This window comes from Sorex fumeus, unplaced genomic scaffold, assembly GCF_029834395.1.
Source record: "Sorex fumeus unplaced genomic scaffold, SorFum_2.1 ptg000055l, whole genome shotgun sequence".
NCBI classification, from domain to species: Eukaryota; Metazoa; Chordata; class Mammalia; order Eulipotyphla; family Soricidae; genus Sorex; species Sorex fumeus.
Genome location: NW_026606112.1, coordinates 15,343,060 through 15,368,845, shown reverse-complemented (window position 1 = coordinate 15,368,845; position 25,786 = coordinate 15,343,060). Strand labels below are relative to the sequence as shown.

The 25,786-nt window shown below is 40.2% G+C and overlaps 1 protein-coding gene across 2 annotated transcripts in view; it reads left to right on the top strand.

Moving 5' to 3' along the window:
• RBPJ (recombination signal binding protein for immunoglobulin kappa J region) overlaps nt 1-25,786 on the top strand; it is a 93,516-nt gene that overhangs the window by 58,647 nt on the left and 9,083 nt on the right. For both annotated transcript variants that reach the window (XM_056125559.1, XM_056125560.1), the window contains 3 exons: nt 5,609-5,704; nt 14,598-14,763; nt 20,014-20,188. In XM_056125559.1, coding sequence (XP_055981534.1) covers nt 5,609-5,704; nt 14,598-14,763; nt 20,014-20,188 — 437 coding nt within the window. The remainder of the gene's footprint in view (nt 1-5,608; nt 5,705-14,597; nt 14,764-20,013; nt 20,189-25,786) is intronic.

Below are 25,786 nucleotides of genomic sequence, written 5' to 3'. Positions count from 1 at the left end.
CTTCTGGCTCTGCACTCAGAAATCACCCCTGGCAGTGCTCAGGGGACTGTATGGGATGCTGGGAATTGAACCTAGGTTGGCTGCGTGCAAGGCAAACACCCTACCCACTGTCTATTGCTCCAGCCCCTCTACTAAGTACATTTTCTTTATTGAAAGATGTTACTTGGTAAATGACTGTTCCAACTACTATAAATGATTGTTATGATTCTATGGTTTTCTGAAATTCCGATTATAGGTAGAAAAAGAAATGATAAGGAACACTGAAGTTGTTGCCTTATATTCTTTTATATACACTTTGAGATCCAAAATCTTTCTTAATGCTTTCAGTCTGAGCATCTGGCATGATAGTCATGAGATGTAAAGGGCTCTAACATAACTATTTAGGGGAAAGGTGGACTAGTGTGCAGTTTACCTGGTATGCTTACAAAATGTGTATCTTGCAGGTTGAGTAAGATATCTGATCCTTTGCTTCAGGTCCTTTTCAAGTTTGCTCTTATACTTATGTGGAAGTCCCCAGTCTCTATTCCTCACCCACTCTTTTCTAAGAAAATAATAATACACAGTTTCCTAATACTTGGTATTTGTCAGTTTCTAGAGCTAACTTCCTTTAAATTCCCCACTCCACCCTTCCTCACCTTCCCCTCCCCCCTGCAATATGGGCATTACTATCTTTTTCCATCCTGAGAAAACTCAGGTTTTATGACAAGCGTTAGCATTCAGACACCTCCCGTCCATGTCGTATGGAGCAGGTCATAGCATCACAAAATTCTGACAGTATGATTTTGTCCTCAAACTACGGCCATATTTGAATCCTTGGCCTTCACTGTCGTCTGGGAAAAGTTGTTTGCTCTCTCTCCCTGTAAACTGTGCCTGTTAGTGTGTTGCCTGCAAATTGGTAGTCACAGTGCTACAGGAACCATGATTGGAACAACAAAGGCAAAGTGATTGCTTAAAGTTAGCTCTTTTAGTGATTCAAAACATCACTTTTTTTTACAGAAGTTCTTTTCAATGTATTTTTGGGGGTTTGGGTTTTGGGCTGCACACTATTTCTCTGGCTTTGTGTTTTACTGTACATTTGTCCCTTTTTCTTTCCTAGAGAATAAGGACCTTACCATTAAGGACTTTGTAATCTTGGGAAGACAAAAAAAATGACCATAAATTTGACAAACATCAAGTAATTATTAGACAGAGACAGTAAATGCCAGTAGATTTCGTGTGGGGGAGAGCGTTTGCCACTTGAGATTTTTCTTTTTAGTCTAGAACAGCTTTGCAAGCTTTTGCCAGGGAGTGGACTTCTGTGCCAATTTCATGAATAGTCTTCCATGCCTTTACTTACATTCCTCGTCCATCTTGATCTCTGTAGTCAGTCGGCTAATTTAGCAACACCCTGACCTTGGAATGTCTTCTCTTTGTTATCTTGTCCAGGCTGCAGTTTTTGTCCTGTCCCCGAGCAGGCCTGACAATGTTCTTGCTCAGTTTCCACCCTGGGAAAGTTCGTGGGCAATGGCACCATCATTCCTGAATTCCATTATTAGCTGGTTCTTTGATACTGGTCCTCAGTTGTTTTACTTCTTTCTGTGTTCCTTAGGGGGTCTTTCCAGAAGTTCACTCCTCTTAGCTTTTGACGTCACAATGGCCTCTGTCGTTTTACAGATGGTTGGCAGAGCTTTCTGTTAGTTGGCATCTGTTTTGCATTTTTAGGATTGGTATGACATGAACTTCTGTAACATCTTGCCTTTTGTTGTAACCCCCGTTGGACGTTTTCTTCCAAAGCATTTAATAACGTTGTCACTTCTTCCCTTGCCAGTTTTTTTCTGCCTTCCATGAACATATTTTCTTCTTCTATTGCTGTCCTTTCTAGAGTTCATTCGCTTCCCTGACTTCATTTGTGAAAGGTTTATGATTGAGCCCCACATTTGCAGCCCAGGCTCCTCGCTGGAACTTTCTCTAACAGCTTACTAAATACTTCCAGCTTGGAGGTTTGAGGTGCTTCAGACTTGACACTTGTCAAATCGAACCTATTCTCAATACACCCACTTCTTCCCAAACATAAGATAGAAGGCATGTATTAAGTCGTTCCCATCGTCTCCTCTGCTCTTTTATTGCAGCTTGCTCATTGTGTCAGCCTTTTTTTTTTTAACTTTGTCTTGTCTATTTCACAACTAGAATTAACTCTAAATAGGAAAATTGCGTGTTTAAACAAACTTAAGGGCTGGAAATATAGCTCAGCAATAGTGCATTTGCTTGGATATGCAAGGCCATAGGGTTTGACCAGGATGTAGGGACAGGGAGAAAGCTCGGAGGGCTAAAGTACCTGCTTTGCATGTGGGAACTACAGTATTTGACCCCCAGCATGCTATAGTCCCTGAGCACTGTCAGATGTGACCCAAACCCCAAAAACAACAAATGGAAAAATTCAAGATCTCTTACTGCCTTATATGAAAATCCGAGTTCCCCATCTTGGTGTAGGGGCTTGTTGTTCCTCTTAGATTCTGAGTTTTTCTTCAAGTCTCTTCATTGTATTTCTTGCTACCACTTTTATCATCTGTCACAGGTACTATTTGAATTAGCTTATGTTCTCATTTAATTTTTTTTCTTTTTGGGTCACACCGGGCAATGCACAGGGGTTACTCCTGGTTCACGCGCTCAGGTATTACTCCTGGTGGTGCTCGGGAGATCATATGGGATGCTGGGAATTGAACCCGGGTTGGCTGCATGCAAGGCAAATGCCCTTCCCGCTGTGCTATCAACTCCAGCCTCAGTTCTCATATAATTTTATAGCTGTCACATTTTCTCCCCCCTTTTTGTTGTGGTGGTTGTACAACATGATGTTTGCTGTGGGTTGCACATCTGGTTGCACATCTGACTGGCACACTTGGCTGTGGTACTTACTAGGCGCAGAGAGGGTCACCCACTGCAGTTGTGGTGTTGATGACCATGGCTCCGGGGGTGGCCCTCCTGGCTATATAGTGTCTGCACACTCTTGGTTGTAAAGTTCACTGAGGCTGCACGCCTCATTTGCAGTGCTCTCCTCTCAGAGATTGCATGCTTTGTTTACAGCACTGAGGTCCCAGACTCCTGCTGTGGGGCCACATTCAGTGCAAGAGGGCAGTGCCAGGGGTTAAACTTGGGCTTTGTGCTCCCAGGGACATATTTTTCCCACTGACTCTTCTTTTTTTTTTCTTTTTGGGTCACACCCAGTGATGCACAGGGATCATTCCTGGCTCATGCATACAGGAATTACTCCTGGCGGTGCTCGTGGGACCATATGGGATGCTGGGAATAGAACGTGGGTCAGCCGCCAAGGCAAATGCCCTACCCACTGTGCTATTTGTTATTCAGGCTTCTGTAGATAATAACAATTTGTTTTCCAAAGTGTTTTGACTGGACTCTTGATCTCACTTATTTGTAGTAGCAATGAGTTCTCCATCTCTAGAGCCCACTGTTGCCTTCTTTCTTGCAGTTTTCTCCTTGGTCATCTAGATGGCCCTTATGCTGCCCTCTAGATTCTCATTTGATCCCCTCAGCCACTCTTTCTTGGGTCATCTTTATTTTCTCTAACTGCCAGCTAGGGAACGGAGGCTAGATCAGTTTCTCTTGTGTCCCAAACTATTTAAATCCTTAGTGTTAAGGGGCCTGCCATTCCCCATCTTTTAATAATTTACTGTTGTTGTATAGCTGTGCTCCTATGTTTTTTTTGGTACCAAATTTCTTACTACACTTGCACTTTTTTTTTTTTGCTTTTTGGGTCACACCCGGCGATGCTCACTGGTTGCTCCTGGCTCATGCACTCAGGAATTACTCCTGGCAGTGCTCGGGAGACCATATGGGATGCTGGGAATCGAACCTTGGTCGTCCATGTTGGCTGCGTGCAAGGCAAATGCCCTACCTGCTGTGCTGTCACTCCAGCCCCACATTTGCAAATATTTTAACGATTTTCTTTTTACAAGATATTGCTAAACTATTTTTATCATAATGCTACCTTTTTTTTTTTAAGTGAAACACCATGAGGTACAGTTGTAGACTTACAAACTTTCATGTTTGGGTTTCAGTTAGACAATGATCGAGTACCCATCCCTCCACCAGTGCCCATTCTCCACCACCAATGATCCTAGTAGCCATCCCACCCCCACACCCTGCCTCTGTGGCAGGGCATTCCCTTTTGCTCACTCTTTTCTTTAAGGTGCTGTAGTTTGCAATAGAGGTTTTGAGTGGCCATCATGTTCAGTCTGTAGTCTACTTTCAGCACGCATCTTGCATCCCGAGCGAGTCCTCCAGACATCCTTTACTTGGTGTTCCCTTTTCTATCTGTGTGCTCCTCTGTTTTTTTGTTCATAACACAAAATTATTAAAAGTGTTTCTTGAGGGTCCAGAGAAGACAGCAGGTAGGTTGGTTACCTCGCATGTGGCCAACCTGAGTTCAGTCCCCAGCACCCCTTCAGGCCCCCCAAGCCTTGCCAAGAGTGATCCTGGAGTGCCGAGCCAGGAGTACTGCCTGAAGACTGCCAGGTGTGACTCAAAAAACAAAAGTGTTTCTTGACTATTGTCTGTAGAAGCATCTTTGCTTTACATTTATATGTAAAATTCCAAGAATTTGGATTCTTCCAATTCAGAATTGTGAAACTATGGTAGCACTGCACTGTAGGACTGTCGTCCCGTTGTTCATCAATGTGCTTGAGTGGGCCCAGTAACGTCTCCATTGTGAGACTTGTTGTTACTGTGTTTGGCATACTGAATAAATACATCACAGGTAGCTTGCCAGGCTTTGCCGTGCAGGTGAGATACTCTCAGTAGCTTGCTGGGCTCTCCGAGAGGGATGGAGGAATTGAACCCGGCGTGGCTGTGTCGACTGCGCGCAATGTGAACTCCTTACTGCTGTGCTATTGCTCCACTGAAACTATGGTATTGCCTAGCAAAACAATTGAGGGTGAATAAATATGTTTAAGACATTAAACTTTTCCCCCCAACATTGGCATAATAAATAGAATGATTTCTCCTTGGGAAAAATTAGCTTTTGCCTCCCATATCTATTCATTTTTCCACTAATTTGAGTTTACCTTTTAGTAAATTTTGTGTATGTAATGGCATTCCTTGGCATATGAAATGCTATAAAAGCAGGGGCTATACCTATTTAAATGTTAGCCCTTTCTTAGTCTTTACATAGGTCTGTTATTTTAAGAACATGTAATAATAAATTTGGATGACCTAATGATTTGTAATGACTTCATAGTCAATGAAAACTTCTCTAATAAATAGCTGGGGAGAGGAACTGGTAGTAAACTATATTATTAAGTACAAAAGTATTGCATGTCATTAGTTTTATACATAGTTTAAAGCTAAATTAGCAGTATACATAAGTTGTTCTAGAAGTTGTAATGTGGTTAATAGTTACTCATAAATTTTTCCTAGAATGGGGGACAGTTTCTTCTTTTAACAAAGCATAGAATTGAAGTTGGTTGCTTCATTGTAAAATTTTCCTTAAGTTTAGTTTATGGGTTTTGCAGTATTTTTGTTTTAAGATTTGCTTGTTTAAGATAGTCATAAGCATTATTTTTATTTTAGAGGGTAATAATACTCCAAAGTCTAAAATGTTCAAATTTTATTTTAGGGAAGCCATGAGAAATTACTTAAAAGAACGAGGGGATCAAACAGTGCTTATTCTTCATGCGAAAGTTGCACAGAAGTCATATGGAAATGAAAAACGGTAAGATGATTGTTTTCTGGAGAATAGTTAATTTTAACTACCTACTACAAACATGGTTTCTATTATTGGATTGATTTGCAAGCGCAACGTGAAAAATTGGGCATTTGTCTCCATTAAAGAGGAGAAACAATAGTGATTTGTAGCATAGTTAGTAAAGATTATCCCTGGCTAAGCCGCAATTTTGAAGTGAAATAGTTTATCATTTTCCTGGGGGCAGGGCCTGCATAATGTTCCTTAAATATTTTCTGTAGCACATTAAGTTCATTTACAGAATAGTTTTCCAAATTCAGTAGAAAAGTGGTTTCTTAAGACAGTAAAGTAAACCAACCCTGAATTGAACCGTGGAGTAAAGAACAGAGCTCCCTGCCCAATCTCTGTTCACCTTGTGCCTGCCTGCTCGGGTTCAGAAAGACGAAGCAGTCCTGAATGATAACCACCCAGTCCTTATCCTTATCACTTAGAAATATGTATTGTAGTAGAATCATAATGCCTAAGTACATTCCAGCATTTTTGCTGTATATGTTTTGCTTTTTTTTGAAATTCTTACTTTGTTTTGTTTCTGGTCCACACCCAGTGGTGCTCAGGGGTTTCTCCTGGCTCTGTGCTCAAGGATCACTCCTGGCGGAGCTCAGGGAATCATATACAATGCCGGGGATTGAACCCAGGTAGCATGCAAGCCAAGTGCCCTAGCCACTACACTATCTCTCCAGCCTTTTTTTTTTTTTTTAAGAATTTTATTAGAAGTTTCTTACATTTGCCTTTCTGACAATGTTTTTTGTTTTAAAGGCACAAAGGACCTCCTTTTGGGGACAAGGAACATTTTTGGGGGTGGTTAGACAGGTAGGCACTAAAGGTGCCAAGGAATGAAAACTTAGGTTTGAATTTGGATTAAAAGGAATGAGCTGAATCAGTTTGTGATATAAAGGAAGCCATACCATTCACATTAGAAAAGGGAGGGGATAGTGTCTAATTTATAATATATGTAATTAATTTGCATGATAGATGAAATTCTCTTAAACCTCTTTCAGCTGAAAAGAGGGGAAATTACTTATTGGAAATCAGGTTCTCAAGAGAAAGGCTCTGACCTGGCTCCTTTTTTTTTTCTTTTCCATGAAGTTGATAACTAGAATTTTTTTTTTCTCCTTAATGAAATTGAATCTGTGTACACTGGCAGATGGCAGATTATCTATTTTCCAGTCAAAATAGAACACTTTCATTAGCTGAAAGGACTTTAGAAGGCCTGCCTTGAACCTCATAGTGAATCCAAGGAAGAAATAGTTTCTCTATATAAATCAGCTCTAATTATGCGCCAGGAACTGATTGTTGTGGAAAAAGTCTTACGCATATTATGACTCATTCACCCGTGTATGTATTTGGGGTCACACAGAGCAGTGCTCAGAGGCTTCTCCTGGCTCAGTGCTCAGGGGACCATATTGCTATATCAGGGATCCAACCTGGGTCTAGCCCACTGAGCTTTGCTATCAACAGCTGCCAAGTCCCTCGACCCAGTGCTCTACACACAGACACACACAGACACAGACACACACACACACACACACACACACCTTTGAGACTTAAGAGGGAGACGTCTATTTCGCCTGGTTCTGGAGGCTACAGAATCCAAGATCAGAACATGAATGTGATTAAGTTCCAGGAAAGAGGCTCTTCCTGGTTCAAGGAAAAGCCTTCTAGCTGTGTCCTCATGTTGCAGCAAGTGCAGGGCACCTCTGCGGGTGTAGCCACTCACCCCACAGAGACCCAGTCACCTCTCTGAAGACCCACACACTGAGGGGTGGGTTCAACGTAGGGACTTGGGGAACACAAGTATGCAAATCATAGCAGTGACCCTATCTATACCTTATCCAGTCAGCAAACTCCCCAGCCCCATTTTAGGATTTAAATTCTCTTTAGTATCAGTGTTGTGAAGTGGTCATGAAATATGTTGTATTCCCATTCTTTGAAGAGACTGAAGATCTCCATTATTCAGTGTGGTCATTTTCACTTTATTTTGGAGATGATGAAGCCTACTGGTTCCTGGGTCTTTTTTAAATTTTTTTTAATGAAGTAGTTCACAGTATTTCATTACATTTAATATTCAAACACCAGTCCCACCACCATTTTACCTTCCCACCACCGTATTTTGGCTGTTTCCATCCTGAACCCCAATCCCTGCCCCAAAGCAGAACTGAAATAATATCTTTTGTATTGTTTATTATGAAAAACTGTTGAAGATGATATCCTCAGAGGAAAGAGGGTGGGGATTGTTGTATTCCACCCAGGAACCATTAACCTTCCATAAGAGATCACTTGCATGCTGTTAGAAGTTCAGCCAGCTTTGTGTGCTTTCACATTTTATATATATATATATATATATATATATATATATATATGTATGTATGTATATATATTTTTTTATTTATAGGGCTGGAGCAATAGCATAGCGGGTAGGGCGTTTGCCTTGCACGCAGCCAACATGGCCAACCTGAGTTCGATTCCTCCGCCCCTCTCAGAGAGTCTGGCAAGCTCCCCATGATGTATTCGATATGCCAAACACAGTAACATTGTCTGTTACAATGGAGACTAGAGATGTTACTGGGCCCGCTCGAGCAAATCGATGAACAACGGGGTGACAGTGACATATATATCTCCCTGTAAGATTGGTTTGCCACCTACTTTGAACCCCATCAAATGTGGTGCAGAACTCTTGGAGTATTGGTAGAGTGTGTGGTAGTGGGAAGTGCCCTTCCAGGAATAGGTTGACTCGTGGGTGAGGCTCTGCCCAAACGTGTGGAGAGCAACCGTGAACATGGTGGTTGTTAAGTTCTGGAGGTTTTTGGCTGCTGGGGCTGTATCCCTTGGGGCAGGGAGGGCACTCACCTGCCCCTTTCTGGGGCACCCCGAGTGAAACAGCCTGGCGCAGGGGTACTCATAGGTCTCAAACCCAAATTTCTCTCCGTCCCCCTCGTTAGCAGAGCCTTCCAGTGCAGTCGCACCGAGGATGGAGGTGGCAAACATGCCTGAAGAACACAAGTTTGGGCAGCTTTGCTTTCCCAGTGCTGAGCCTTTTCCCGTTAGCTGAGAAAGACTAGGCGTGCTTACTGTTGGCCTTCCTTCCCACTTGGGCTGGACCACCTTTTATTTTTTAATTTAAATCTTCGTATTCCTGAAAATGCATTTTAGTACAATTAGATTCAGCCACTAATCCATTCATGATTGAATAAAGCATTCTTTATTTGTGATGGCTAGGTGCCGTGCAAACGAATCTTTACTGGGAATTTTAAAAGTCACTGTTACCTAATATGTGAAAGGATAATTGACGCCCAGTGGGTTCATAGAAGGGAAGAGCTGCTCAAACTTCAATGTTTAAGTCCAGATAAGGTTCCTGTTTGTTAGACTTGTTAAAAATAAGCGAGCACAGAGCTACACTGGCTTTACGAGGTTAAAATCTTAAAGGTTATTATTATTATTATTATTATTTTTATTATTATTGTGGTCGCTTTTATTTTCAATTTCTGTTACTTGGCTATGGCCTGGTTAGTTTAAAACTTTATCCTTAAAGGAAAGTCAAAACCTTAAGTTTCTCCTCTCTGAAGAATGAAGCAAAAGTGATGAGGTCAAAGTAACTACCTACTGTTGGTTTGCTTGTATTATTAAATTTTCTATTCGTTTTACAATTGAGGTGGAAGCTTGTTAAAATAATTTGGCATTTTATAAAGTGCTACTAGCAAGGGACTGTTAATGCAGTCGAGCCTCCTGGCTGCAGGCTTCTTCCCAGAGAGGTCTGGGCTCTGACTGGCACAGTGGCAAGGCAGGCCGATCGCTTGCTTTCCTGCCCGGGCCAAGTTCTGGTTCTGAAAACCAGCCCAAACATAAGATGCAGGGTAGCCTGAGGACATGGCCTCAGTCCTCTTGGCCTGGAAGATAACACTTGTGAATGATGCTAGAAATATTTTGTCAGACCTAAAATTTTAAATTGTTTTTGATAATTAACTTTTGTAGCGTAATGAATTTTTATTCGTGTAGCACATTTATTACCCAGTTTGTGTTAGGTATTGGTTTAATTTTTTTCTTTAAAGAAAGTCTTTCATGGTCGAAAAAATAGACGTTAAAACAGATTATTTTGGGTAGAGGAAAATTTTCATTTAAAAATGTGGAAATGCCAGTTGACAGGCTTACATTCCTTCAGCTTTATATCAAGGGAAGTAATTATGCTGAGGTGAAGGGTGGCCTGTGATGCTGTTGAGACTGTTAATAAAGCTATTTAGGCAGTCAGAAGGTAAGTCTGAAATCATCCTGAGGATGTGTTAATTGAAGTAACAGTCGTGTGCAAAAAAGGTCCTGTTCGTTTTTGGGGGTTTTTTTTTTTTTTAGTTGAACTGTCATCAAAGGGTAATAATGATTCCACAAAGGTAGTAAGGGAATGTAAATAATTTGTCTAATCTAGTTTATTTTCATATTGGACTGAATGAAAAATTTTCTTTAACCCTGTAAATCATTGTTCAGACCTCATCTCAGGATTTGAGGAAAAAGTTGAATCGTTCTCTTGTAAGACTGGATTTGTTTGATCTAGGAAGTGAGTAAAATCATGAATGTGATTATATTGCCCCCAAGTGGCAAGGAAGAAGACTGTCAGAGTTGTTCCCGCCCTGCTCATGTGCAAAGGATAGAAAGTAAAGGCACATTATTTTATAAGATATGTTTTTCTAGCTGCTGTGAAATTCTGTAAGGTATTTTTTTGGCCAAATTTTTCTCTGATCAGTTATCCAAATTTTTAAAAAGTCACTTATTTCATACATCATTACAGGTATATTAAATTTTTTCCATTAATTAGGTGACCTTTAAGATATATCTGTATATGTGTTCATACAGTTCTACTCCCCTTAATTTCTTTTGATTTTATCATATATATGGAAAAACATATTTTATATATATCTGTGCCTATATAAATAAAAATAAACATACATATATAGACATAAATATATACTGTGCCTATTTTTCTATTTTGTTAGTTGAAATAAAAATTTTATTCTCAGTTTTAGTGGCAATATTACAATGTTTAAAACATGGTTTTATTATTACATTATAGAAACGGTAAAATTGTATTGTGTTGCTTTTTAAAAACTTACATCACAAGTATTTTGAATAGTTTTTAGAGGTCATATATAAAGCAAGACTAACTTAAAGGCAGTTGAAGAGTCCTCCGAGTTTTTTTCTTTTTTTTTTTTTTTTTTGTTTTGTTTTGGGTTTTTTGGGGGTTTTTTTTGCTTGCCTTTTGGGTCACACCCGGCAATGCGGCAATGCACAAGGGTTACTCTTGGATCATGCACTCAGGAATTACTCCTGGCGGTGCTCAGGGGACCATATGGGATGCTGGGAATCGAACCCGGGTCAGCCGCGTGCAAGGCAAAACACCCTACCTGCTGTGCTATTGCTCCAGCCCCAGGTTCCTCTTTTTTCTGATGCTTATTGGAAAGCACTTTTCGTGTACAGCTGCCATCTTTTTATTGATTAAGAAGTTGTCCAGGATGGAGTAATAGTACAATGGGTAAGATTCTTGCCTTGCACAAGACCAACCTGTGTTTGATTCCTGGCATCCCCGAGCCCCACCAGGAGTGAGCCCTTTTCAGCCAAAGGCGTGCTTTTATTTTTATCACCGATTTTAACACCTGAGAAAACCAGCAGTCCTCAGTATTTGTAGTTTTAGCTCTCTTCATACATGCGTGTGTGTGCATGTTTGTGTGTATGTTTGTATTTTAGTTATGTGAAATAAAGGTTCCTTTTGTGTTAAATTGTTTAGCTGTTAATTTTTAGGGGGGTTATATATTGTACTAAAGCACAGCTCTTTTAAGTTTTATAGTTGGAGTATCAGTATACTGGGTCTCACTACCATTGTTCAGTTTAAATGTTAGTAGGAGACAAGTTTCCAAAAGGAGGCTTTTTTTTTTTTTTTTTTGTCTCCTGATAATATGCTAGCTAGTGCCACGGTAAGTATTGGGCAGTTCCCAGCTTTGGAAGCAAGACTGACCCCTGACGTAGATTTAATTGGAACCAACTCCAGAACTTGCCCAGCTATTCCAGGCATCCCTTCAGGCGTGGAGTGACCTGGAGCTCAGCCGTGCTGTGACCTCTGTGCTGTGTCCACCATCACAGTGAGAGTGTGCTGGCATGATTCCGTTTCGTTGGTTAAGAGAAATGTGGGGGGAGCACTCCAGCGATTTCCCTCCTCCACTGCTGAGCCGAGCTGCTCCGTTTCCCCTGAACTCTGGCTTCACTTCCTCTTGTTCTCTTCCCTCTTTCGTACTGCCTATAGCTTCCCCACTGTCTGCTGAGTGCTTCATGTGCTTGGAATTTCGCCCTTGCTTTTCCTCTGCTGAAATTTTTTTACCCGTGATGCTGATAGCCTTGGTTCTAACTTGTGACTCCAGGTTTCCCTCCTTCATCAGGATTAATTTTGTTTTGGGGCCACACTTGATGGTACTGGGGGCTCTTTCAGAACTGTGCCTGGGATTGGCAGTGTTCAGTGGACCGTGCATGGAAAAGGACTTGGGCTCTCTGCTCTGACCCTAGGAGCTTCTTCCCACCTGTCGGGCGCCCCTCAAGGAAACACTTCCTGGCCACCAGCTGTCCTTCATCTTAAATGCTCCTTTCTTGCTGCTGTACTTTAGCCCTCAGTACTTAGCGCCTGCTAACAGGGATAATACATGTTCTTTTGCTCATTAAAAGATGGAGGTGGAGCAGAGCAATGGACTTGGAGAAGGGCATTTGCCTTGCAAGCTGCCAGCCTAGGTTCTGTCCCCAGCATACCATATGGTCCTCCTTTCTTGCTGGGAGTGATCCCTGAGTGCAGAGCTAGAAGCAAGCCCTGAGCACTGCCAGTGTGCCCCCAGTAAATAAATTGGGGGCGAGGGGCTTCTCCTGTTACAATGTGAGTTCCATCAGAATGGGAATTTTTAAAACATCAGCAATAACCTAGTACCTGGCACAGTGTGGAAATAATAATTTAGTAAATTAATGATTATTAAACCAGCTTACTTCTTGTAGTAATATATAAGTTGCTTTAAAAGTAACCCTTGAGGGGATGGAGTGATAGCACAGCAGGTAGGGCATTTACCTTGCACGCGGCCGACCTGGGTTCGATTCCCAGCATCCCATATGGTCCCCTGAGCACCGCCAGGAGTAACTCCTGAGTGCAGAGCCAGGGGCAACCCCTGTGCAACGTTGGTTGTGACCCAAAAAGCCAAACAAAAAAAAGTAACTTTTGATTGAGTTGAACAAGAAGTAGGTGCCGTTAGGGTTTTGGATCCTTTTCAATCAAGATTATTACAGGCCTCAGAGGGGAAGCAAACAAGCTGCAGATGCTGCACCTTTAGGAAGACGAGGGCCCGAGCCAGGCTGGGGTTGGGTGCTTGTGTCTGTGTCTGTGTGTCTGTGTCTGTGTGTCCTCTCTAAAGTGCTCACAGGGGCAAAGTACTGGTCAGATTTTTAATTTTTGCACTTTCATGTCAAGGTTGACTTCCAGCAACTGTGGGCCTGTTTCGAGATGACAGACACCAGCCCTGCTTTCTACCTCAAACTGACTGGGTTTGTGGTCAGGCTTTACTGTTGCCTGTTGTTACTGTATCAGTTATAGACCAGTAACTGATTATCTAAAAGAATTAATAAAACTTCTCTGTACCCAAAACCAGACAAGAAGTGGAACATGACCTTGGCCATAAGGGCTGTGTTTCAGTAAAGAAAGGAAGGGGCTTACTTCTATGGGAAATTATGGGATATTCACACTGTATACTGCCTTCATCCATTTGCATGACGCAACTTGTCTGGTATGTCCATTTGTTTAGCCACTATTTGAATAGGTATTTGAGTTTTTAGATCCCTTTACGAGACGTGACATACACATTTAAAGCACATGGAAGTCAGCGTGTGCAATTGAGAAAAATCAAATTATACCCTACATAAAAACTGGAATGATGGTCAGAACTATGTAAAATATAGGGCTGGAGTTTGACTTTGAAAGTTTTTTCTTTTTTTTTAATTACTAAAGAGAAGATTATAAGGAAGTCATTCTAGCTGGAAAGAATTTGTGAGGGTGGGTTTTTGGCAACGAGTAAAACAAACCTTTAGGTAGTGGGAGGTAAAAGGGTGCCGTTATTGTTCTTTCAGTCATCCACAGGCTTCCCTATAAAATATGGCAATGCAATGATCCATTTTACTTTCAATTCTAAGTTGAATTAAGCTTTTGAGGATTTCTGCTTTGGGCACTGCTGATTCTGTTTTCCAGGTTTATTACCAAATAAAGTGAAGTGTACTTTTCCGTAACAATATTGTAATTAATGAGATGTCATTTGCAGTAAATCTTAACCAGTAATCGCAGATTCTGTGGGGTTGTATCTTGTAGCCTGTAGGATACATTGGATTTACTCCAGTAATTTGGAATTCTGAGCTGTAGGAAAATTTAAAGAGAGGTTTCTTTGCTTTAAAAAGTGTCTTTTGTTTGTTTTGGGGCCACTCCCAGCAGTGCTTCAGGAGTTACTCCTGGTTTTGCACTCAAGAATTTCTGAAGGGTGCTGGGGGTCGAGCCAGGTGGGCTGTGTGCAGGCAAGCACCCTACCCGCTGTACTATCATTCTAGCCCACTAGAAAATGTCTTGTCTTACTGGATATCTGACCATAATTTAGTTGAGCCTGACCTGAATGAATGTGATCATTGTGGAAGTCTTGATTCTGCGCTGTGCATGCCATTATGTATGTGACGAAAGACTTCAGCAAAATGTTTCATTAATAACCACTTCTGGTACACTGGATTTTTGTATTCGTATGTGAAGAAAAGGAATTCCTTCCTTAATCTAATTGCATTGTTTCTGGCTGGGGGACCTTTTTGTTTTTAATTGCTTCAGGTTTTTTTGCCCTCCTCCTTGTGTATATCTTATGGGCAGTGGATGGAAGAAAAAAAAAGAACAAATGGAACGTGATGGTTGTTCTGAGCAAGAGTCTCAACCCTGTGCATTTATTGGAATAGGAAATAGTGACCAAGAAATGCAGCAGCTGAACTTGGAAGGAAAGGTAAGACCGCAGGGTCCCTGAAAGGGCACCCTATAGCCAGAATGAAGTTTTCCTGTTCAAATTTATGATGGTAAATTTTTGTCTTTATTTCTTATTGCTAGCATTTTCCCCTCCCCCCTTTCTCTTTTTCTTTTCTCTTGGTAGAAGTTTTTAAAATATATGCCGGAACAATAAGCATCTCAGTTGTGGGAGCACAAGCTGTTTCCAGCTGAGGGTGCCCCACAGTGAGCTGTGTCATCTGCATAGCAGTTTTTGTAAGCCGTGAAACAGATCTCTATGGGAAGCCAATTGTAAGGCTAGGGGCCCATTGCTTATTTGTCTGACATGCGAGTGTGATCTTCAAATGGACTGAAATACGGGGGCTAGAGAGATAGCATAGTGGTTTGGGCAACTTGCCTTGCCCTTGGCCGCCCCTGGTTCTATGATCCCCATTTGGTCTCCTGAGCACTGTCAGGAGTGATCCCTGAGCACAGAGCCAGGAATAAAACCTCAACAGTGTCCAGTGTGACCTAAAATTATCTTGACTCAAAATAAGGGTGTTTTTGAATGAAAGTGTAAATGAGTTTTGTCAATTTTTGAATTTAAGGTGTCATTTATGTCTACCTATAGTGTTTAGAAATAGTGCCTTATTGGCTTAGCATTCAACTTTTTTTGTTTTGTTTTGTTTCTGGATCACACCTGGCGATGCACAGGGGTCACTCCTGGGCTCATGCACTCAGGAATTACTCCTGGCGGTGCTTAGGGGACCATATGGAGTGCTGGGAATCGAACCCGGGTTGGCCGCATGCAAGGCAAACGCCCTACCCGCTGTGCTATCGCTCCAGCCTCAACTGTTTTTTTATATTAAAGTTTGGAAAAGGATTTGTTCTGATTTCAGTGGCTTCATATCTTTAAAAATTGTACATAGGAAGCTATTTTCCCATTCAGTAAATCTTTGTTGAATATCTTAGTATTCATTTTCTTCGTTGTAGTTGACTCGGAGCAGTAGAGATTAGAGGGTAATTTTGAAGACTGGAAAAGAAGCTTCCATGCTCAATGAGCTAAAAGTTTCAGTTACTTTGTAGTAACTAATTACTAAAAATTCTTAATAGCAACATTGTTCAGATTGAAATTTTTATGCCATTTGTCTTTATAGTTTTTATCTGTAAGACTTATCAACTGTATTTAAATTATGTTTTGAATAAAGCTATTACAGTAGAGATTGTTTCATCTTAAAATAGAGTATTAAAAAGTATTGCAAAGATAGGGCTTTTGAGCCAAAGTAAAATATCTGTTAAGTCAGTGGATTTGATCTAATAGGCCATTAGGTATGTCTGTTTTATTTTACTGTTACATAGAAAAATCTCAATTATGCCTCTAAGCTGTACATCTAGACATTTGGTGGTGTGAATGATTAACAGATCAGATAGGTAATGAGAAGACAGGGATGCTAGCTACCAATGTCTATAATAACTATTAAGTGAACTTCATTTTGGCTTTAATCAGTTCCAGGAAAGTAATTACAATGGTACCTCCACTTTTTCAACAAGTCAGGTTTAGTCTATCTTTCAACTTCTATAGTCTTTTTCCTTCAGGATCAAGAAATTCAGAGAAAAAGAACATACATATATGTGTATATATATATATACATATATATGTATATATCACATTTAAGTTGATAATCGTGACTTTTTATTAATGTTTTGGATCTTGAATTTTATTTGTTTTAAATTATGTACTAAATTTCTCATTTTTTATGTTTTGCCTGTTTGGAGCTAACTAAGAGATATAATATGAATTACTTCAACTTTACTTAACTCCTATTCTCTCTGTTCAGCCCATCTTTCCTAGTTAATAGTGCGCTTCTGTTTTATTTTATCCCTTTGCCTTTCTTACTAACATTTTGTTTCCAGAATTCAGATTCCACATTGAAGTATTTCTACAGCATTGTTTTATTTTGTAGTATTTGATCAGATACTTTCCATTTCAGGGCAGATGTTCTTACTGAATGATGATCTTGTTTTAAAAGTTGGTTTTTCTTTTTTAAGTTAAACTGATCATTACAGAGAGATTTTGTATATGCCATTATTTGTTTTTGAATTTTCTTAACTAATTTAGTTTTTTTGGTTTAATGAAGCAAATGTATATGTTTCACTTGCTTGTGTTCACACAACCATAATTTTTTTTAAACCTGTGACTTACCAGCTTTTTATTTATGAAATTTGAAGTTGATCATCAGTGACCTTATAGATTTATTTATTTTTTTAAAAAGAAATAGTTCTAATGAAGTTATCTCAGAATAGGATTTTTTGGGTAGATTCCTTCTACTTTCCTTTAATTAGGGCTGTTACTCCTCTTGTAATTAGGGATGTTTACATTCATCCCAAGAAAGTACAGCATTTATTTTTTCCAAACAAATTCAGATTCTTTTTGTGTTGGCATGATCCAGCCTCAGATTCAGCCCTTTTCCTTTCCTGTTTGTCTCTATCTTATCCTGTATTCTGTGTGTCTTATACTGGATTTTAGTATTTTTTCCCTTTCCCGATGTGGATTGTGTCCCTTAATGTGAACACATTCAAATGAATTCATCCAACCTCCTTGTGGGTGAGGAGATACACACCCAGCAGTGCTCAGGGACCACTCCTGGCTCTGCCCACAGCCTGGAAATCCAGGCAAATGCTAAACCACTGTGCTGTTTGGCCCTTAAAAATGCAGGGGGAGAAGGGGCTGCAGGGGGAGGGGTGTTGTGATTTGTTTTGTTTTTCTTTTTTGGTTGTTTTGTCTCTTGAAGATGGGGGCTGGGGTCTGATCTCATTTTCCATTAGAATAATGGTGTTTCTAGTATCTAAGTTTTGTGGAGTGGGAGTTTTGGGCGTGAAGCCTGGCTGTGCTTAGGGCTTATTCCTGGTTCTGTGCTTAGGGGTCATAATTCTCTCTTTTTTTTTTTTTTTTTTTTGGAGGGTCACACCTGAGATGCACAGGCGTTACTCCTGGCTCTGCACTCAAGAATTACCACTGGCGGTGCTCAATTTTTTAAAAAAATTTTATTTATTTTTTTCTTTTTTGGGTCATACCCGGCGATGCACAGGAGTTACTCCTGACTCTGCATTCAGGAATTACTCCTGGCAGTGCTCGGGGGACCATATGGGATGCTGGGAATGGAACGTGGGTTGGCTGCATTAAAGACCAACGCCCTACCCTCAGTGCTATCGCTCCAGTCTTATAGAACAATTTTAGAATTGAGGCTTAAGATGAAAGTTGGGCAGACTCCTCCCTCCTCATCTGCTCTCTCACCCCAGTGCCTTCTCTGATTGCCTCATGGTTCTTGGGTTATGTGTAATGCAGGTTACCTCTGTTTGTGTTCTTTCTTATCATCATTAATTTTATCTTAGTTTCGCTTTCTTCAGAACAACCCTATCAAAGATTTTATCGCATCTTTTGAATACATAAAAAAATCAGTTGTATGATACTCAAGTTGACATCTGAATGTTTGATAAAAACTTTGATTAATAAACAATTTTGTCCAGTGAAAATTTAAATCTTAAAGCACATTATTTCCTAAATAAATGGTATTTGGCCTGCTTTTTATATATACAACAGAGGCCAGGGGAAACAACTTGATTAACCTAATTTTAAACTAGAGCATTGTGATATATATTTTATTAATGTGTGTGTATATATATGTGTGTGTGTATATATACACATACATGTGTACATGTGTGTATATATATATTTAAGTGTAACACTGGTATCTTTTTGGTAACACTGATTTATTTTTTTAATTTTTATTAGTGAAACACCATGAAATACAGTTGTAGACTTACAAATTTTTGTGCTTGGGTTTCAGTTATAAAATGATCAAGTACCCATCCCTCCACCAGTGCCCATTCTCCATCACCACTGATCCCAGTATTCTTCCCACCTCCTACCCCCTCCTATCCCACCCTGCCTCTGTGGCAGGGCACTCCCTTTTGTTTTCTCTCTCTCCTTTTGGGTGCTGTGGTTTGCAAAAGAGGAATTGAGTGGCAATCATGTTCAATCTATAGTCTACTTTCAGCATGCATCTCCCATCCTGGGAGGATCTTCCCAACACCCTTTATTTGGTGCTCCCTTCTCTATCTGAGCTGCCTTTACCCCCCAGAGTGTGCGGCTGGCCTCCAAGCCATGGAGTAAACCTCCTGGTATTTATCTCAGCTAACACTGATATTTTTTAGTGCTTAAATTGTTTAAATATTCTTTATTTTGGAAAAGGATGAATAGTTTCATCACATCCCTAATTAATAGGGGTCAAGTAAATAGTTAGATTTTAGATTAATCAGACTGGAGAGATAGCACAGAGGGTGAAGAACTTGCTTTAAATGAGGCCCACCTGGGTTTGAACTCGGCACTCTGTAGAGTCCCTAAGCATGGAGAGGATGTGATGGGTGTGCCTCCCCTAAAACTAAAATTTTTTTTTTCACATGTAATTGAAATAGTACCATTTTGAACTATTTTTGCTACTTTGCAGGTGCCATAGCTTTTCAGAAAATTGACTCACATTTTAAATATTTTTTTAAAAAATTTCCTTCTGGTAAACTGATACATGCTGCATTTATTTCTAATAATAAATTAATACATGTAACATAATTTACATGTACTTTTGGATTTACATGTACTTTTGGCGATATAATATGAGCTAGCCCATTAAGTACAGGTAACCATTTTATTTTAAGCCAACCAGAAAATACTTGAAGTATAACCTTAAAATCCTTTTATGGCATAAGATATCTTTTATATAATGATCTTTTATATAATTACCATGTAGTTTTGTTTTCCTTACATATGCAAATGGGTAACACTTGTGTTCTCACTATGTAAAGAAAACAACTTTGAGAAGGGCATCTGCTAAAAACTAATCCCTTGAGTTCTGATGGCCACTTACATCTTTTCCTTACTGAGATATAATAAAGAATATTTTTAACTAAAAATTCTGTAAATTACTGCTCTAATAATGGTAGTTCTGTGAAATACATGTAGAGTGTAAAATGTACCACCGTTTTAGTATTTTACAAATTTGCCAAGAGATTTTGTACCCCTTTTCAATTTTAGTAAGAGATCGATTTGAGTAGTTTTTAGTTATTTAGATCAATCTCGGTAACTTTTATAGTTTAACAGCTGGACACTGAAATTATTGATTTTTAGCCTGACGAAACCTAACTACTTTTCATAATGTGTTGTCAGTATAAACTTTAAATTTTTTTTTGTTACTCAAAGCTTTCCTTTCCTTTGCAGAATTATTGCACTGCCAAAACGTTGTATATATCAGACTCAGACAAGAGAAAGCACTTCATGCTGTCTGTAAAGATGTTCTATGGGAACAGCGATGACATCGGTGTGTTCCTCAGCAAGCGGATAAAGGTCATCTCCAAGCCTTCCAAAAAGAAGCAGTCATTGAAAAATGCTGACTGTATGTGTACTTTTGTTTTCTGTTTGTCCTCTCTTGCTATTGCTCTGCGCTGCAGCACTATCCTCCCCTTGTTAATCAATTTGCTCGAGCGGGTACCAGTAACATCTCCATCGTGAGACTTGTTGTTATTGTTTTTGGCATATTGAATATGTCACGGGGAGCTCACAGGCTCTGCCACGTGGGCGGGATGTTCTCCATAGCTTGCCGGACTCTGAGAGGGATGGAGGAATTGAACCCAGGTTGGCTGCATGCAAGGCAAATGCCCTGCCCATTGTGCTATTGCATTAATAATTTATGTTGTTATTAATATTATTATTTATAGGTAGCACTGCATCTCTTGCTATCTCTTGCTGTTAATTAGTTAAATTTGACTTGAAAAAATTTAAAATCTGATTTTCAGCCATCAATTTTATTCTTAAAATTTTTTTTCTAATTTCATTTTAGGCACCATGATTTGCATTATTGTTAGTGTTATGCTTCCTTGTATTAATACAGTCCCACCCCTCACCCTCCACCACAGTGCCCTCCTCTTCCCACCCAACACTTCCCATTGTGAGCTTCTCCTGAAGACCACACCTGTATCTGTTGCCTCTGCACACTTCTAGTTTCTTGACTGCGTTTCTTTATACTCACCTGTGAGGGAGATAGAATCTCTGTCTGTCCCTCTCCTCCTTGAGTGGCTTCATTCAGCATATTTTTCTCCAGATGCATCCTCATAGCTGCAAATTGCATAATTTCGTCTTCTTCCAGCTAAGCAGTCTTCCCTTGTCTATGTGCCATAGCTTCCTTAGCCAGTCAACTTGTCTTGAACACTTGAGTTGTTTCAAGACTTTAGCTGTGTGAATATTTTCACTGTCACTGTCCTCCCGTTGTTCATCAGTTTGCTCGAGCGGGCCCAGTAACATTGTGAGACTTGGTGTTACTGTGTTTGGCATATCGAATACATCACAGGGAGCTTGCCAGGCTTTGCCGTGCCGGCGAGATACTCTTGGTAGCTTTCTGGGTTCTCCGAGAGGGGCGAAGGAATCAAACTCGGGTTGGCCGGGTCGGCCGCATGCAAGGCGAACGATGTGGCTATTACTGCTACTAAAATCTTGTGGCTCTCACTTTCCCCTAAACTGTCATATCCAGTTGTTAATGCTACGTCATTCTCTTCTTTTCTTTCTCTCTAATGGAAAGCATATAGATATAGTACCTGGTCTCGATAAGAGGTGGCTCTTCACTGTTCCCCAGAGGCATTTGAAAGTGAAAGGTGGTTTTCCCCCCCCTTCTTTTGCTGTCCCAGTGCCTAGAGGAAGGGACTTGCCACTGAGTATCTTGGGCCAGTAATGTTTAGTGTTCTGCACTGCCCTTTCCACAAAGAATGGTTCACAGAAGATGTCCACACCTTTGAGAAGCGGTGAAAAACACTGTCATTATCAGATGAGCATTGGCAGGCCGTCCTGAGAAGCTGAACTCCAGTGAAGTACCGCTGCTCTGGCAGAGACTGCTGTCTCCTCGCAGATTTTTCACTTCCCTTTATACCTCCTACACCTACTTTTATTTTAATTTTGTATTGAAAAAAGTTTCGAACTTGCATCAAAGGGCAGAGTACTGGAAGACGACCAATCACGTGGCCTTCACAGATTTCAAGCTTTTTATGTTCATTCACGTGGCCTTACAGATTTTTAAAGCTCCATTATCTCCAGCATCATCCACTCCCAACAACTGAGTTAAAAATCTCAGCTTGCCTTTGCAGCCGCTTTCTGGAGTAATGCTCTCAGTGTTTTCTTTAAACAAGTTTAAACCCAACAAAGTTACTGTAGCACTTTTTGTTTCTGTTTTTTTTTTTTCCTTTTTTTTTTTGTGCCACACCTGTTGGTGCTCAGGGCTTACTCCCTACTCTGTATACTCTGGATCATTCCTGGCAGGTCCCAGGAGATCAAATCTGAGCTCCCTGCTTGCCAGACACTCTCCAGCTCCACATCCTCTAACAGTTCTTTAAGGCCATTTAGTAACTTATTTACATGCAGATTTGTCACTTTGACTTTTCACTTCGGGAGGACTGGAAAGGGACAACCTTTATGGTGGAGGCAAAAAATGCATATTAAAAAAAAAAACAGTGCCTCTCCTAGAAGTATTCTGGTGAGTGAAAGGCAAATGAGGGGTGGAGGGCAGCATTGGTGGAGGGAAGTGAGCACTGGTGAGGGAATCACTGGATGCTGGAACATTGTATGCCTGAATATCAGTCATAAATAACTGTAATTTCACGGTGACTGAACAAAAAAAATTTTTGGCGGGGGAGGAGGAGAGAATACCTTTTTCAGTTTTTTATTTCAGCAAACCTGGATCCAGATCTCTTCAAATTTGGAAAAGTCCCACACATTTAAAACTAAGATTGTTTATTTTCTCCACCTCCCAACTTTTTTTTTTTCTTCATGCCATTTGTTGGAAAAAACAGGGTTATTTTTCTGTACCTTTTCCATATTCTGGATCCGATTTAATTACGTTTCTCATATTTTCCATAAATGGTGGTTAGACCTAAAAACTTATTTATAATCAGCTGGTCTGATGTATTTCATTTCCATCAAATCAAAAATCATATAATATCTGCTTATCCCATTTTTTGTCATAGATTGTTTATAGTTAAAATTGAGCTTTAGTTTGCGTAATCTCTCCATTTTAAGTTCTTCAGCAACATTTAACCAGATGGTTTTAAAAGCCATTGATGGTTTCTTCATTCTAGTATTCCATGAAGGGCTGCAGAATGGTGATTTGTCTATTTCTTTGATTTGTAGCTTTCTGCATTTGCTGTTTGCTTCATGTGTAGTGTGTAGGGAAAAAGCATAAACTAGTTTACTAATTTGCAGAATGACTGTATTCTTTTAAGGTAACCTTAGGTTTTAGAATTTTTTAAATTTTATTGGCTTGATTTTTTTTTTTAAGTTTCATTTTCTTATGACTTGGTGGTTTTTCATACAGTAGTTCTTAATCGATGGAATCATCATTTTACTATGAAATTCAAAGATACTTAATGTAGACAGAATTGCACCATGAATCCTTTTATGTTCATCTTCTCATTCCAGTGTGATCTTAACTTTGGGCCAGTCTTTTGATTCAGGGTTGGGGTAGGGCACTGGAAATCAAAATCGGAGCTTGATACATGCCAAGCATGTGCTCTAGCTCTGAAGTACATCTCCAGCATTCTGTGCCATCTTATTTTATCTGATCTACCTCCACTTTCCTTTCTTCTGTTTCAACTTTATGTAAACCCAAGACCCATATCAACTGTAAACATTTTACGTACTGCTAAAACAGGGATCTCTTTTTTGGAGGGCGCTTTGGGCCACAAAACCCACAGTGCAAAGCAGGAGTTTAGATTATTGAGCTCTTTGGCCCTTGCTTTTTTTAATATAATCACAATACCATGACCACATAAAACAATTATTTAAACAAATACAGGAATAATTTTGTTATTGTTTTTTGTTTTTTGTGGCATCGGAGATCGAACCAAGAGCCTCACACATGCAAGGTAAATCTGCACATGAATTAGCTATTAAAGAACTACTGTCAGCTAGGGTTGTTTGCCTTGCTTGAGGCCAACCCACATTCGATCCCTGGCATCCCATATGATCCCCTGAGCCTGTCAGGAGTGATTCCTGAGGCAGAGCCAGGAGTAAGCCCTCAGCCACCACAGGGTGTGGCCTGAAAACTCAAGAAGGAAAAGAACTACTGTTAACTTTGTTGAGTTGAAATATGTTTAAAGAGAAACATTTATTTCCTGAGAGCCATTGCTGCAGAAATGGCCGTTGGAAGGTCAGCTTGTGAGATCTGCATCCTATCACGTAGTTGGAGGGAGGAAGGGGTGCTGGAAACCATCACTGGACCTCATCCCTGGCCCGAGAAATAATGTCTAGTGTCATCAGAGAGCTAAGATTTAGGGGTTTTTTGTTTGTCTGTTTTTTAAATCATTTTGGCTTAAAATTCAAATAAAGTTCCACCAGATAATATATTACGTTGGTATGTTCTTGAGAATTAATGTATGTGGATTCCCTCTCAACCTCCTCACTTTCTCTTTCATTGCAGTTTATTCAAGTTGGTAAATCATTTGGGAATTAGAGACTTAGTGAAATTTTGCCAATCTCATTCTTGGTCTAGTTTGGTGCATTTCTTGTAAATTGTTCAGTGTTAAGGAAAAATTGTTGGGGATAAATAGATCAATGGGTTGAGTTTGCATACATGAGGGGAGACCCAGTTCAGTGCCCAACCACGCATAGGTGCTGGGACCTCCCACCTCCACAGTGTGCCGGTTTCAAATTTAACAAGCACGAGTAGGGATCAACAGCTAAGAAGCAGATTGAGGGAATCTGGGGGTAGAAAATAACTAAAAGGTGACACCAAGGGGTAGGGGATTCTTACTAAAGGCAACCCAGGGTGGTCAGATATAATCAGCTGGAAGGGATTGATCACCTATCACAGATGGGAAGAAAACTTGGCTGGATGCTAACAATAGCTCAGCTCGACAGGCTGGTGCTGGGATCTGGCCAAGTCTTCAGGGGGGACTTAGAGGGGCTGCTCAGGTTTGGTCAGGGGGAGAGGCTCTGTTGGTAGTTAAGCTTTGTTAGGCTTGAGTTTGTTGGTTTTCAGTCCCTTGTTTCTGGAGAGTAAACTCTGCTTTAGAATGGTGGAACCTTTGTGCCTTAGGATGCATAGGATCGGCATGTAATTACGTGAGCTCCAATTCAGGTGACAGTTTTTTACTTAACCTTAAGGTAAGGTAAAGGCCCTCCTGTTGATCGTCGATTTGCTCGAGCGGGCCCAGTAACGTCTCCATTGGAGACTTTGTTGTTACTGTGTTTGGCATAGCGAATACTCTCGGTAGCTTGCTGGGCTCTCCGAGAGGGGCGGAGGAATCGAACTCAGGTTGGCCATGTTGGCTGCGTGCAAGGCAAACGCCCTACCCGCTGTGCTATCGCTCCGGGCCTTTTACTTAACCTTATTAACTTTTATTTCTCTTCACATTTTTTGTGATGGCAGAGAACATAATTTGTTCTTGGAATATTGTTTTGATATCATAGATGAGGATTTTCTCCCCTAAGAAATTTCATGCAGCGCTGTAATTGGAGATTTTTTAGAAGAATGCAAAATTTCTAAAATAACAGTATCCTGCAGTAATTATCATCAGCTCTGGTAACCATTCTACAGGACTGTATTCTATAGATTGGATGGCAGTATGCAGAGGCCCAAATGAAACCACATAGGAGAAATATATATACCTAATGGGACCAGTTTCCAGAATGTCTAACAGTTTTCTTTTCTATTTAACAATACTCTATCCAGAAAGATACTGTCTTATTAATGCATTAGGATTTATTAATCAGTTGCTCCTGGACATTTAAGTAATCTCCCTTTAGTAAATAGCATTGCATTAAATATATTGTGTAGCTTTTGTTTAGAAATGATTTTTGTGGAACGCATTTTGTGTCCATTAAGCTGAACAATCTTAGCAAGAGTTACCACTGACTTTTGCAGCATTACTTATGGCTTACTCCTGGCTCTGTGCTCAGGAGTCATTCCTGGTGGGACTTGTGGGGGGAGATAAGGTGGCCGATTGAACCT